Source organism: Pan paniscus, chromosome 1 (genome assembly GCF_029289425.2).
Source record: "Pan paniscus chromosome 1, NHGRI_mPanPan1-v2.0_pri, whole genome shotgun sequence".
NCBI classification, from domain to species: Eukaryota; Metazoa; Chordata; class Mammalia; order Primates; family Hominidae; genus Pan; species Pan paniscus.
This window is the reverse complement of record NC_073249.2, coordinates 118697662-118710728: the sequence shown is the minus strand read 5'-3', so window position 1 is coordinate 118710728 and position 13067 is coordinate 118697662. Positions and strand designations below refer to the sequence as shown.

General features: G+C 39.8%; 1 protein-coding gene across 2 annotated transcripts in view; it reads left to right on the top strand.

Annotated features, from left to right (window-relative positions):
• Positions 1-13067, top strand: part of EEIG2 (EEIG family member 2) — a 76195-nt gene that overhangs the window by 31671 nt on the left and 31457 nt on the right. For both annotated transcript variants that reach the window (XM_003808326.5, XM_055115285.2), the window contains exons 2-3: positions 5442-5562; positions 11391-11420. In XM_003808326.5, coding sequence (XP_003808374.1) covers positions 5442-5562; positions 11391-11420 — 151 coding nt within the window. The remainder of the gene's footprint in view (positions 1-5441; positions 5563-11390; positions 11421-13067) is intronic.

The following is a 13067-nucleotide window of genomic DNA, read 5'->3' as shown; positions in this document are numbered from 1 at the left end:
TTTCTTTGGTTTTTATTACTCAGGCGAAAGCTGCCCTCCATTTGTGCAAATAATAACATAGACGATTAGGCATGTAAAAGCTACTACATTATAAGGGCATTTAAAGTATTTATATATTAGTATTGCCAAGGAATTCCACTTATTTCACAAACAAATGAAAAGTGACAGTCATGCTGCTGTACTTCAGCCTGGGCAGCAGAGCAAGACCCCATCTCAAAAGAAAGGAATTAAGGGAAGGAGGGATGGAGAGAAGGAGGGAAAGAATAAAGAGAAGGAAGAAGGGAGGGAGGGAGGGGAAGAATGAAGGAAGGAAGGAAGGAAGGAAGGAAGGAAGGAAGGAAGGAAGGAAGGAAGGAAAATGTAGTAGCTTTTACAGAGGGAGAGAGGGAAGGAGGGAGGGAAGGAAGGAAGGAAGGAGCGAGCTTTTACAGAGGGAGAGAGGAGGAAAGGAGGGAGGGAGGGAAGGAGGAAGGATGGAAGGAAGGGAGGGGGGAAATGTAGCAAGTTTTACATGCCTAATTGTATGGAGAAAGGGAGGGAGGGAGGGAGGAAAAAAATGTAGCTTTTAAGGGAGAGGGAGAGAGGGAGGAAAGGGAGGGTGGGAGGGAGATGTAGTAGCTTTTACATGCTGGAAGGAGGGAGGGAGGGAGGGAAATGTAGTAGCTTTTACATGCCTAATCGTATATGTTATCATTTGCACAATTGGAGGGCAGCTTTGGCCTGAGTAATAAAAACCAAAGAAATCAAGTGAACTCTGTATGTGAATGTTTCTTTTAAGGAACAAACCAGACAAGCAGGAAAGACGTATTTGCAGAAATATTAATCTAGTTTAGTTAGAGAGTGGAGGAAGCCAACATTAAGTTTGATGGGCTTGGGGAGAAAACAAGAGATTAAGAAACTTCAGCACAGCATTATAAATACAGACAGGTAATTGGAATTACAATGTAAAATAGAGATAGTGAACAGGAAGTAAGGGAGGCAGGGATTAGGACTTTGCTTTTTAAGATACCTTCCAATTTTCATGTTAGACAATAAAGAAAATTCTTAGTGGGGTTTTTTTTTTAGCAATTAGGAAAAAAAGGCGTCTAAAGTTATATACTTCTGTTCCCATTTTTAGATTATTCAGTACTTGACAATGTTTTTGAATTTGTTTTTATTTTAACAAAGTCATAAATACTAATAATTTAGAGTCTAAGTTCCACAAGGCATATTATGGAAAAGCACAGTCCCCAACAACCGACCTGTTTCTCACATGGCCCAACAGGGAAGGAGCCAGGAGAATAAATGCATCAGCTTCCCTCCCCTCCTGCCCTCTATCCTTGCAATGTTTGTCACTTTAGCACAATCGGAGGTAGAGGGCAAGGGAGCTTGGTTGATGTAATTCATAAGACCGGCCTCCTGGACCACAGAGAAGGGTAGAGTGAATCTGGAATGATAAAATATCAAGCCCACTAGTGTGGATTTCCATGAGCACTTTAATTCCCTGTATGCTTTTTTAAAAAATATAGCATCCTATTCCTGTATGGTAGATGCAGTTTCTTTTTTATATCACTCAGAAATTTTTTTCTTCTTCAAGCACAGGCTCTGTTTTGTTCAAGTTGCTATTTTTCTGTTTTTTTGGTTTTTTTTTAAGACTGTATCTTGCTCTGTCACCCAGACTGGAGTGCAGTGGCACACTCATGGCTCACTACAGCCTTGAACTGTTGGACTCAAGTGATCCTCCTGCCTCAACCTTTTGAGTAGCTGGGACTACAGGTGCACGCCACCATAAGTTGTAAATTTTTTGTTGAAACAGGGTCTCCTTTGTTGCCCAGGCTGGTCTCAAACTCCTGGCTCAAGGGACCCTTCCACCAGCCTCCCAAAGTGCTGGGAATACAGGCATGAGCCCCTGCAACCAGCTAAGTTAGTTTTTTTCTATTCATCTTGGTTTCTTTCATATTAAGAGACTTTCCTCACTTATCTGCCCATATTTAACTGTGAAGCACTAAAAGTTGATTAGGAGCTTTGTGTATGTGGTGGGTGCTTGTCATCTCAGATTTTTATTGTAGGCTGATTTGGCTGGCTGTGTCATTGGGAACCCTCAACATCTGTCTCATGAAATCTTTTCTTTGAGGCTGGTTGGATTCCCCAGAGAATATTCTTCCCACATCTTGAAGAACAGGTGCCTGGTTCTGGCATTGTGAGAAGCCAGGTTAGGGGAAGAAGGTTGGAAGTCTCAGCATTAAGTCATCTTTCATTACCCCAGCCAGCATGCTTTTGTGCTCTTTGTGCTCTTTCTGATACCTGCCCTCACTTCAGGCTGTCCAGAGATCCTTCTGTTTCATCTTATCAGGAGAATACATCTCAGTCATCTGCAGGAGTCAGGGAAGGAGAGGTCTGCAGTCTGACTATTTCCAAAACAGTTTTTGATCAGTCCTCTGCTGTGTCCCTCCTTCATTCGACTTCAAAACCTGTTTAAGTTTCCTACTCTTGGCTTTTACTATTGCCAGCATGAGGTTCAAATTTCCTCAGTATGCTAAATTAGTTATCACTGGTCTGTCTGTCTCTGGCCACTTATTTTTGTCTCTAGTTCTCTTTGTCCCTGTGAGATAATGCCTTTGCTTTTTTTTATTTAGTAGGTTTGGGGAGGGAGCAGAGGCTAATACATGCACTCAACCTGCCATGTTTAACTATAAATTTGTATATAATTTTGTAAGAAAAGTAAAAGAGTTTTATTGTAAATGTTATTTCTTGATATCTGATCATATATCAATGGTCTCAGTGACAGCAACAACCAAGCGCCTTGATGCTCAGTGGACCCTGAAGGGTCCAGGACATCAGTGTTTCTATCTATATCTCCTTGTTCGGAGCTCCGGACACCATAGCTGATGCCTCCAGCAAGTCTTGAGGCCAAGAGATGTTGGGAGATAAGCAATAATAAAAAATTCTAGGCCGGACACAGTGGCTCACATGTGTGATACCAACAGTTTGGGAGATCGAGGTGGCCAGATTGCTTGAGGCCAGGAGTTTGAGACCAGCCTGGCCAACATGGTGAAACCCCATCTCTACAAAAATACAAAAATTAGCCAGGCATGGTGGTGCACACCTGTAATCCCAGCTACTGTTCAGTAGGCTGAGGCATGGGAATTGCTTGAGCCCAGGAGGCGGAGGTTGCAGTGAGCCAAGATCGCACCAGTGCACTCCAGCCTGGGCGACAGAGCAAGACCCTGTATCCAAAAAAAAAAAAAAAAAAAATCTGGATTTTTTTTCTTGCTTATTTTTATTACTATTCACAGTTTTTTTAATGTATTTATTTTTGAGTGTACAGGTTAGCAACTGCCCTCCTTACCAGGGAGTCCTCCAGCTGCCTGACAAGTACCCCCAGGTCCATCCTTTGTCAAATAACACTCATCTCGCCTGCATTGTGACCATACCAATAAATTACACCCTGCCTGGATTTCAAGGGAGACTCCACTGTGAACCCACACATACATTCTTCATGTCATGATTCATTAAATCACTTAAGGGTTCCTAAGGAAAAAAAATGGCCAAAGTTATCATAGTAGAACTGGTGGTAGAATGCATGTCCTCCTCTCCCATTTGTGTGTCTGTTTAGAACATAAAAGTAAACAAAAGTGCACATATGACACACAAATACATACTTGATTTTTAAATTATGTTTGCTTTTTTTTATAATTCCTGTTCTTGGATTTCTGTGTACTGATGGAGAAATCAGAAAAACCAGGCCAGATGGCTTACACCTGTAATCCTAGCACTTTGGGAGGCTGAGACAAGAGTATCGTAATCCTGACACTTTGGGAGACTGAGACAGGAGTATCACTTGAGCCCAGGAGTTTCAGACCAGCCTGGATAACATAGAGAGACCCATCTTTACCAAAAATACAAAACTTGGTTGAGTGTGGTAGTGTATGCCTATGGTCCCAGCTACTTGGGAGGCTGAGGTGGGAAGATCTCTTTGGCCTGAGAGGTCAAGGCTGCAGTGAGTTGTGACTGCACCACTGCACTCCAGCCTGGGTGACAGAGTGAGAGCCTGTCTCAAAAACAACAACAACAACAACAAAAAACAACTGATAGATCGTAATAAAAATCTATTTTATTCCCTGAGGCAGCTATAAGTTTGACTGCCTGTCACATTCACCACAGCGGTTTTCCTGTCTCTAAGCCTTTATCTAAATTTTCAACTCACCTACCAGTCCTATCACTCCATAGACATGACTTATTACTCCCCTAAGAAAATCAAAACTGTTCAACCTGGGCTCTCTTGCCGTTCTCTTTTGCTTTCTCTAGTTTTCTCTTTATTTCATCTGTTATCTTTGTCTCCTTCCTATGTTAGAGGAATGGTTATCCTTTTCTAAGGCTGAGCACCCCCCACCCCAATACCTACACACGACAGCAGAGAGAACAGTATGTACAAAGGCCTGGGAGCTTGAAAGAGCAAAGTTGTGGAAAAATACAGATTCTCCTTTGTGGACAAGTGGGGTTTAGATTTAAACAGGCCTGGTTTGAATGCCAGTTCTTCTCTACCACCTCCTACTTAAATGACCTTGAGTTCACTTCTCTCATCACACTTCATTTTCCTTATCTTTAAAGTGACGAGGCTCACGCCTATGATCTCAGCACTTTGGAAGGCCGAGGCAGGTGGATTACCTGAGGTCAGGAGTTCGAGACCAGCCTGGACAACATAGCCAAACCCTGTCTCTTAAAAACAAAAAAATTAGCCTGGCGTGGTGGCAGGCGCCTGTAATCCCAGCTACTCAGGAGGCTGAGTGAGGCAGGAGAATTGCTTGAATCCAGGAGGCGGAGGTTGCAGTGAGCGGAGATCACACCACTGCACTCCAGCCTGGGTGACAGAGGAAGACTCCGTCTCAAAATAAATAAAGTGAAGAACATGCCAGCTACTTCACAAGGTTGTTGGGAGATTTCATAGCATATGGTAAGCTCTCAATAAATGGTAGCTGTTCTTGCTGTTATGGCTGGAGTAAAACTATGACAGTAGTTCATCTTAAAATAAGAATTTGCTTATTCCTAGAATAAGCATTTGTTCATATTTATGCCTCTTGCATTAACTATGAATATAATCCCTACAAGGTCAGGAACTCTGTCCTCGTCTTTATGTTTTAAACATGTACCACATGCGCAGCATATAAAGTAAATGTACATTATGTGTTGAATGAATGAATGAATGGTGTAGCCTAATGTATATTTTGATTGAATTGATAAGTAAATTCACTTTTTTTCCAGTTTCCTGTGGATAATTAAAACCTTCCAAAGATTTTCAGATCACATTGTTAGAAATTTGCTTCCTTCCTGTTACACTGTTTACAAATACTGGCTTTTAACACATTACTTTTGCATGTCAGACTTGAGTGAAAGTATGGGTGTGCTTTTTAACATGTCATCAATAATAGTTAATTAATTGGCTCTTTTTTTCTTTCCTTCAGGGAGGTGGTACAAGCAAACTGTGTTCGCTGGAGAAAGAAGTTCTCATTTATGTGCAAAATGAGTGCAAGTGCTGCCACAGGCATCCTAGATCCTTGTATCTACAGAGTATCCGTGAGGAAGGTATAAAAATAGCCTATTACTTCTTCCCTTTCAGAAACCGTAATTAGTTCCATAGTCACTGGCCGGCTTTGTTTAGCTCTGCTTTATCTGTTTCATTAGAACTGTATATGCAGTTTCACTTCACACTTGCTGCAGTAATTAAAATACCATGGCAAATATGATGAAGAATCTGAGGTTATAAATTAAAATTATTATTCAAGAACCTTCATCTCACTGTCACTATACATATAAGTATTAATCTTACTTGTGTTAGTTTGGGGACTGTATATATCTATATCCACTATTTGTTAAATTCCTAGTTTTTATTAGGCATTGTTCTGGGAACTTTATGTGTAATATATCTAATAACCCTGAAATTAGGTGTTATTTTCTCCATTTTCAGGAAAACCAGGGCTCAGAGAAGTTACTTGCCCAAATTTACATAGTTAATAAATGGCAAAGTCGGGACTCAGAGTTTTCTGACTCCAAGTCTGTTTTCTTTCCTGTATATTTTCTTTCCCAGTATTAGGTTGAAGCAAATTACCAATAATCTAAAAAAAATGGTAATTTCATATGGTTCAACTTTCTGTTTGTGCGTGTGTATGTGTTTGTGCGTGTGTGTGTGTATGCATATGTTTTACTTACCAAAATAATACATATAATAGTCAAAAATTAAATAGAGAAGGATTTAGAATGAAAGCAAGAGTCTCTGGCCTTGCTCTTTTCCACACCAGTTCTGCGTCCTTGTCTGTCAGAATACCATTGCCACGGTATTTTAAGTATTACATAAAATACTTAATATACTAAATAATATTTTAAGTATTATATAAAAGAAGCCATAAAAGAAAAATTAGTAAACTCAACTATATAAACATTTTATGCATTACAAAATATAACATAAAGTCTTAAATTAGGGGAAAATAGTCACAAATTGTGACAAAGGACTACTTTCCTTAGTATAGAAAGAGCACCTTCAAATAAATTAATTTTAAAAATCAACAACCATTTAGAAAAATAGGCAAGGGGCAGAATAAACACTTGGCAAAAAACTATAAATAGCTTTTAAACATAAAAATATGCTCAATCTGACACAAAACTACAAATAAGATACCATTTTTTACCTATAAAGTTGACAAAAATGAAAAAGTTTGATAGTGTGCTCTGTTGCCTAGGACACAGGGAAGCAATCAGTGACCAGCCAGCGGTACTATTCCAGGCACTGGGAGGACAGTGGTGAACTGGAATGAGTTCCTGCCCCCAGGGACTTTACTTTCTGGATGGAGTTGGGGGAGGTGTGATAGGGAAGACAGAGACCATAGTAAACATGTAGCCAAATAAGATTATTTGAGGTCATGATAAGTTTTATGTGTAGGAAACAATTCAGTAATGGAGAATAGCTTGGGCAAAGGAGATTATTTTAGAGAACTGAGGCAGGAGTCAGTGAAGACTTCTCTGAAAGGTAACATTTGAAGAAGGGGCAACCATGTAAAGGTCTAGGGAAAGGCCATTCTAAAAGAGTAGGACCTGAAAGCAAAAAAGCCCCTGTACTAGTTTCCTAGGACTGCTATAACTAAATAGCACACTCTGGGTGGCTTTAAACAACAGAAACTTACTGTCTGAGTTATGGACGACAGAAGTTCAAAGTCAAGGTGTCAGCAGGGCCATGCTCCCTCTGGAAGTGCTGGGGGAGAAACTCTCACACCTCTCGCCTAATGTCCAGCAGCCTCAGGCATTCCTTGACTTGTGAATACATTATTCCATTCACATGATTGTTTTCTCCCTTTGTGTCTTCACATAATTTTCCCTCTTTGCATGTCTGTTTCTCTGTCAAAATTTCCTGTTTTTATAAGAATACCAGTCATATCAGATTAGGACCTCATTTTAACTTGAGTACCTATATGAAGACCCTATTTCTGGCCAGGTGTGGTGGCTCACACCTGTAATCCTAGAAGTTTGGGAGGCTGAGGCAGGCAGATTGCTTGAGCCCAGGATTTTAAGACCAGCCTGGGTCACATGGAGAAACCCCATCTCCATAAAAAATACAAAAATTAGCCAGGTGTGGTGGCACTCACTTGTAGTCCCTGCTACTTGTGAGGCAGAGGTTAGAGGACCACCTGAGCCCAGAAGGCTGCAGTGAGCCATGATCATGCCACTGTACTCCAGCCTGGATGACAGAGCCATACCCTGTCTCAAAAAAAAAAAAAAGAAGACCTTACTTCCAAATAAGGTAACATTCTGAGGTAAGGGTTTTTTTGGATGAGGGAGACGGGGGACATAATTCAACCCATAACAGGCCCTAAAGTATAATAAACATGGAGATTATTTTAATACTTTTGATATTAATGGACTAGCTTGTTGCAGACCACTGCTCCCTCTGAGAACTATTAGAAAAGCTAGACATAATATCCAAAACAGCCGCTTGAAGGCATCGGAAGCTAGTGAGGTAGTAAGGACTTGAGAGGCTTAGAATCCATAGAGGAGGGAAGCATAGAGATAAGTCTGACATTTGGCATTGCTTTTACCCTCAAAGCATTTGCTGATTTGCAAGTAGTGGCAAAGAAACTGAGCACAAAAGAATGGCTGAGCAGCAAAGACACTGAGTTGAGATTGCAGCAATCTTAACAGGTCTAAAGGAACAAAAACTGAAATCTGGGGACAACCAAAGAGGAGGGGCCTTGATAAACACCTCAGGCTTTCAGTTGGGGCTCACTCTCTGAGAGTTTCAACCTAGTAGGAAGAGTGTAATACATACAGATCAGCTTTACAAAGACTGAAACCCAGCCTCCAGTCAGCTCAATCCCTTCTTGGATGAAGGTGATCTGCCTCTTCCTTACTACTTGCCAAAAGCAAATGTATGCCTTCTCCTATATCACATCACTCTGAACCTCAAATTATTTCTTCAAGTTTTCATACACAGTTATCAAGCATACGAAGAGACATGACTACATGACCAAAAATCAAAAGGAAAAATATATGATAAGAAGAGACCCATGGAAGATACAGATTTTGGAAAGATCAAAGACAAACTTTTACAATAACTATAATTAGTGAACAAGATGGAGAATTTCATCAGAGAACTAAAATTGTTTTTTAAAAAAGCAGCAAATTAAATTCTAAAACTGAAAAGTACATTAACTAAAATTTAAAGCTAAGTAAATGAATAAAACTTCAACAGATGGATTTAACAGCAGGTTTACCATAACTGAAGAGAGCATTGGTAAATTGGAAAATAGAAGAAAATATTCAGGCTAAATCACAAAGAGAACAAGGGTGGAATACACAAGAAAGAAGGTAAGACATGTAGGAGACAGTAGAAAGGTCTAATTATATAAGCCCTAGGAGGAGAGACAAGTGAGTGTGGCTGAGAATCTTCTAAAACCAATCGAAGATATCGAACCACAGATTCAGAAGTACTGTGAACCCTATGCAGTGTAAACAGCAAGTCTGGCATGTTTAAATGACAAGACCAGCCTGGCTGTGGCGTGGGAAACAGAGAGGCAAAGTTCTTGGTAGTGGGATTGGACACAGTAGATCACGCCGGGCCTTATGAAGAGTTTAGATCTAATTATAATTGTAAGTATTGGAGGATTTTAATAAGGAGAGACATCATCTTCTGTAAGATCACTTTTGCTGCTGTGTTAGATGAATCACAGAGACCACTTAGGTGGTTTGTGATAGTTGAAGGGAGAAGTGCTTATGTTTTGAATAAAGTTAAAACATATAAGTGGTCATTATTGTGCAGCCAGTTATCCAACTAAAAATAGAGGATTCTGTTACTATGGAGGGGGGGATATGGATGATTGGGATATGACTAACATTCTTTCTACAGAGGTTGAATGAAAGAATAGGTCCAGCAAACGAGAGTGAGGAGTTGCCAGTGAAGTAGGAATAAAACCAGGCAATTGTGGTGCCGTGGAAGTTTAGCGAAGAAAATGATGCAACAAAGGAGGTGGAGTGGCCAAGTGTGTCACCTGCTACTGAGATGTTGAATAAGATGAAGATCGGGAGACTTTGGCTTTAACAAAATGAAGACCATTGGTAATCTGAAGAGCTATTATAAAGGGCCGAGTATAGTGGTTCACACCTATAATCCCAGCAATTTGGGAGGCCGAGGAATGAGGACTGCTTAAGGCCGGAAGTTTGAGACAAAACTAGGCAACATGGCAAGACCCCATCTCTCCAAAAAAAAAAAAAAAGACAGAGAAAAAAAATTAGCTGGGTGTGGTGGCACGCACCTGTAGTCTTAGCTACTCAGAAGGTTGAGGTGGGAGGATCTCCTGAGCCCAGGAGTTTGAGGTTTCAGTGAGCTATGGTCATCCCACTGCACTCCAGCCTGGTTGATAGAGACCCTGTCTCTAAGAAATGAAATAAATAAAAAATGAAAAAGAACTACTGCAGAGGGAAAATAAGCATGAAACCCCAATTGGAGTGGGTTGAAGAGAGAGTAGGATATAGCAAATATAGATAAATATTTTGATGAGTTTGGCTATAGAGGGGAGCAAAGAAAAGAATTAGCTAGCAAATTTGTTAAACAGATGCTTGAAGGCAGCATGCTGGTTAAGAGTCATCACCACTCCCTAATCTCAAGTACCCAGGGACACAAACACTGCGGAAGGCCACAGGGTCCTCTGCCTAGGAAAACCAGAGACCTTTGTTCACTTGTTTATCTGCTGACCTTCCCTCCACTATTGTCCTATGACCCTGCCAAATCCCCCTCTGTGAGAAACACCCAAGAATGATCAATAAAAAAAATAAATTAATTAAATTAAAAAAAAGAAATGAAAAAAGGAAAAAAAAGAAATGAAAAAAAGAAAAAAAAAAGAATTAGCTAGCAGAAACAAGGATCATCTGGAGAAAATTTTGTTTTCTTACGGAAGGGCACTATTAAGGAATATAACAGTGACCTAATGAAAATGTGATCATTCATAATGGGGTAGATGTAGTGGGATGGCCACACCTGAAATAACTGAAGCAGGGAAGGGGAGGAACAGCAAATATTCATGAATGATAATAGAGTTTATCATAGATTGTTCCTTAACATATTTGTATTCACTGCTTGAAAGATGGAAATGATAGATAATGCATTATGTATCTGATTTATGCAAGAAAGATAAGAGACAACACCATCCAGCAGATGCATTTTTAAAAGTAGGTAGGGAGTGGGGAGTTTGGCCCTAATAATAATGACAAAGACATATATACAAACACATACCATGTGCTAGGTATTGTTCTGAGTGTTTTACACTTAATTCTCACAGCTGTGTGAAAACAAATCTAAAGATTTGGCAAATTTATGTACAGTGACATATTTTAAGTTAAAAAAAGATATCGTCTATTATTTTTTATTATTTTCCACTTTGGCCAGCCTTTTCACATTAGGTAAGAGGGTTTGTACTATGCTAAATGTACACTTTTACATGCACAGAGTATCTCTTCAATGATTCATAAAAACTGGTTGTCCCTGGGGTGTGGTTTCAAGTCCTGTTGAAATCTTTCTATATTATATTAGTATGCTTAACTGAGTAAATAATTTAACCTTTCTTTGGTGATTCAGGTTTTTGCAGTGAGTCCACAACACTTTTTGACCATTTCTTCTTAAGCAAATAGATAAAATATTAGCTTATATTCTCACCATTTGTCTCATTTAGATTAAAGTTAAATGCTAAATAAAAATTCTGGTCATTTGGGGATCTTGTAGGAGTCTAAATAGTTGGATTTAAGATCATCAGAATTTTACTGTCTATGATATTTGCCAGCATATATATGTCTGCTTCAGAATTATTTGACATATATTTAATTTTAAATCTTTCATTACATGATATCCTTATAGTATTTTCTGTCTTTGGCAGGAATTAAAAGGTGGAAAAGCTTATGCAAAGGTAAGCAGATGTTCTTTTAACTGTTTTGGAACATGTAATGTTGCTTATTGCTATTTATAGGCTTAAAAATTAAATTGTTTACTCTTCTAATATCTGTTCAAGCTTGGCTCTTTTTGTATGCAACTTGGAGATTGAACAGTTGGATCTAACAGTAAATTATAGGCATATTCTTTCTAAATGCTGATTATGGAATATTATTCTTTAGATTCAGCCTCCCTGCTAGAGGATGATCTCTAGTTTGCATTAAGCCATAGCATGTGATAATTCAAAGGATCTCACCTGGGAAGTGTTGCCAGGCCCACCTCCCCCAACTGTAAGAGGACCTGTCCTTTATGCTGTCTTAGCACTCTGTGTATACATGATCAGTACTGCTGGTTTTTACTTTTACTAGCTATGTGGAATTACTAGTGAATGTGCTCACCTTTTTGCTGACTAGAAGGAATTAGTAACAACATTACCAGAAATTCACATAGTCCTTTTGTATTTCCAGTCTCTGTGAATGGTACCTCCATCAATCCAGTCACCTGAACTGAGAGATTGTACACTAGTCTTTTTTTTCCCCTAACTTTTTAAATTTTGTTTTTTATTTTTGTAGAGATGGGGTCTTGCTATGTTACCCAGGCTGGTCTCGAACTCCTGGACTCAAGTGATTCTCCTGCCTTGGCCTCCCAAAGTGCTGAGATTACAGGCATTAACCACCATGCCTAGCCCCTGTACACTAGTTTTAACTTCCATATCTACCAAACACCCTAAATCTAGTTGGTTGCAATGCCAGGATGTTCTTTGTTAAAGTAATAGAAAACCTTCCTCAACTAGAGATTTTTCCTGTGTTACAAAACAAGGAGATGTGAGATAGACTTGCTTCAAAACTGGTCAATCCACTGACTGAAGAACGTCATCAAGAACTCATATTATTTTTCTCTTTCCATTCTGCCATTCTCTATGTGATGACTTTGTTCTTGGCCAGCTCCCCTCCTGGACGCCAGGTGGCTGGCTGCTTAATTTTAAGTCAACACATTCACGTATGACAAAAATCCAGCTGCTTCTCCCTGTATTACTTTTTTTTTTTGAGTGAGGAAACGTTTCCTAGATGACCCTCAGAAGGTTTTCCCATACCTTTCATTGGCTGGAACTGGATTATATGCCCACCCTAAACTAGTTGTGGGCAATAAGAATGGATTGTCATGGTTAGCTTAAACTAATCACAATCTAACAATGAGCTAGGGTTTGGGTTTCCTTCCTTGTACACATGGATGAACTGAGGCTGGACACCTGAATAAAACCAGGGTTTTGTGGCTGGGCGTGGTGGCTCATGCCTGTAATCCCAGCACTTTGGAAGGCTGTGGTGGGAGGATCACTTGAGCCCAGGCATTCATGACCATCCTGGACAAGATGGTGAGACCCTGTCTCAGTAAATAAATAAATAAATAAAATAAATCAAGGCTTTGCTATCAAGGAATAGCAGAGCATTGATTCTGGGCTAGGCAAACAACAAGGTCTGCTGTAGTTGACCAGTCCTCTTGATTTTTCCCCTCTAAAAAGGTCTTGAAACCATGCTTTCTCTCCATTCCCAGGGCCACTGCCTCAGGTTATGCCTTCATTATTTTTTATTTACAGCCTGCACTGGCCTTCTAGAGTCTGTCTCTG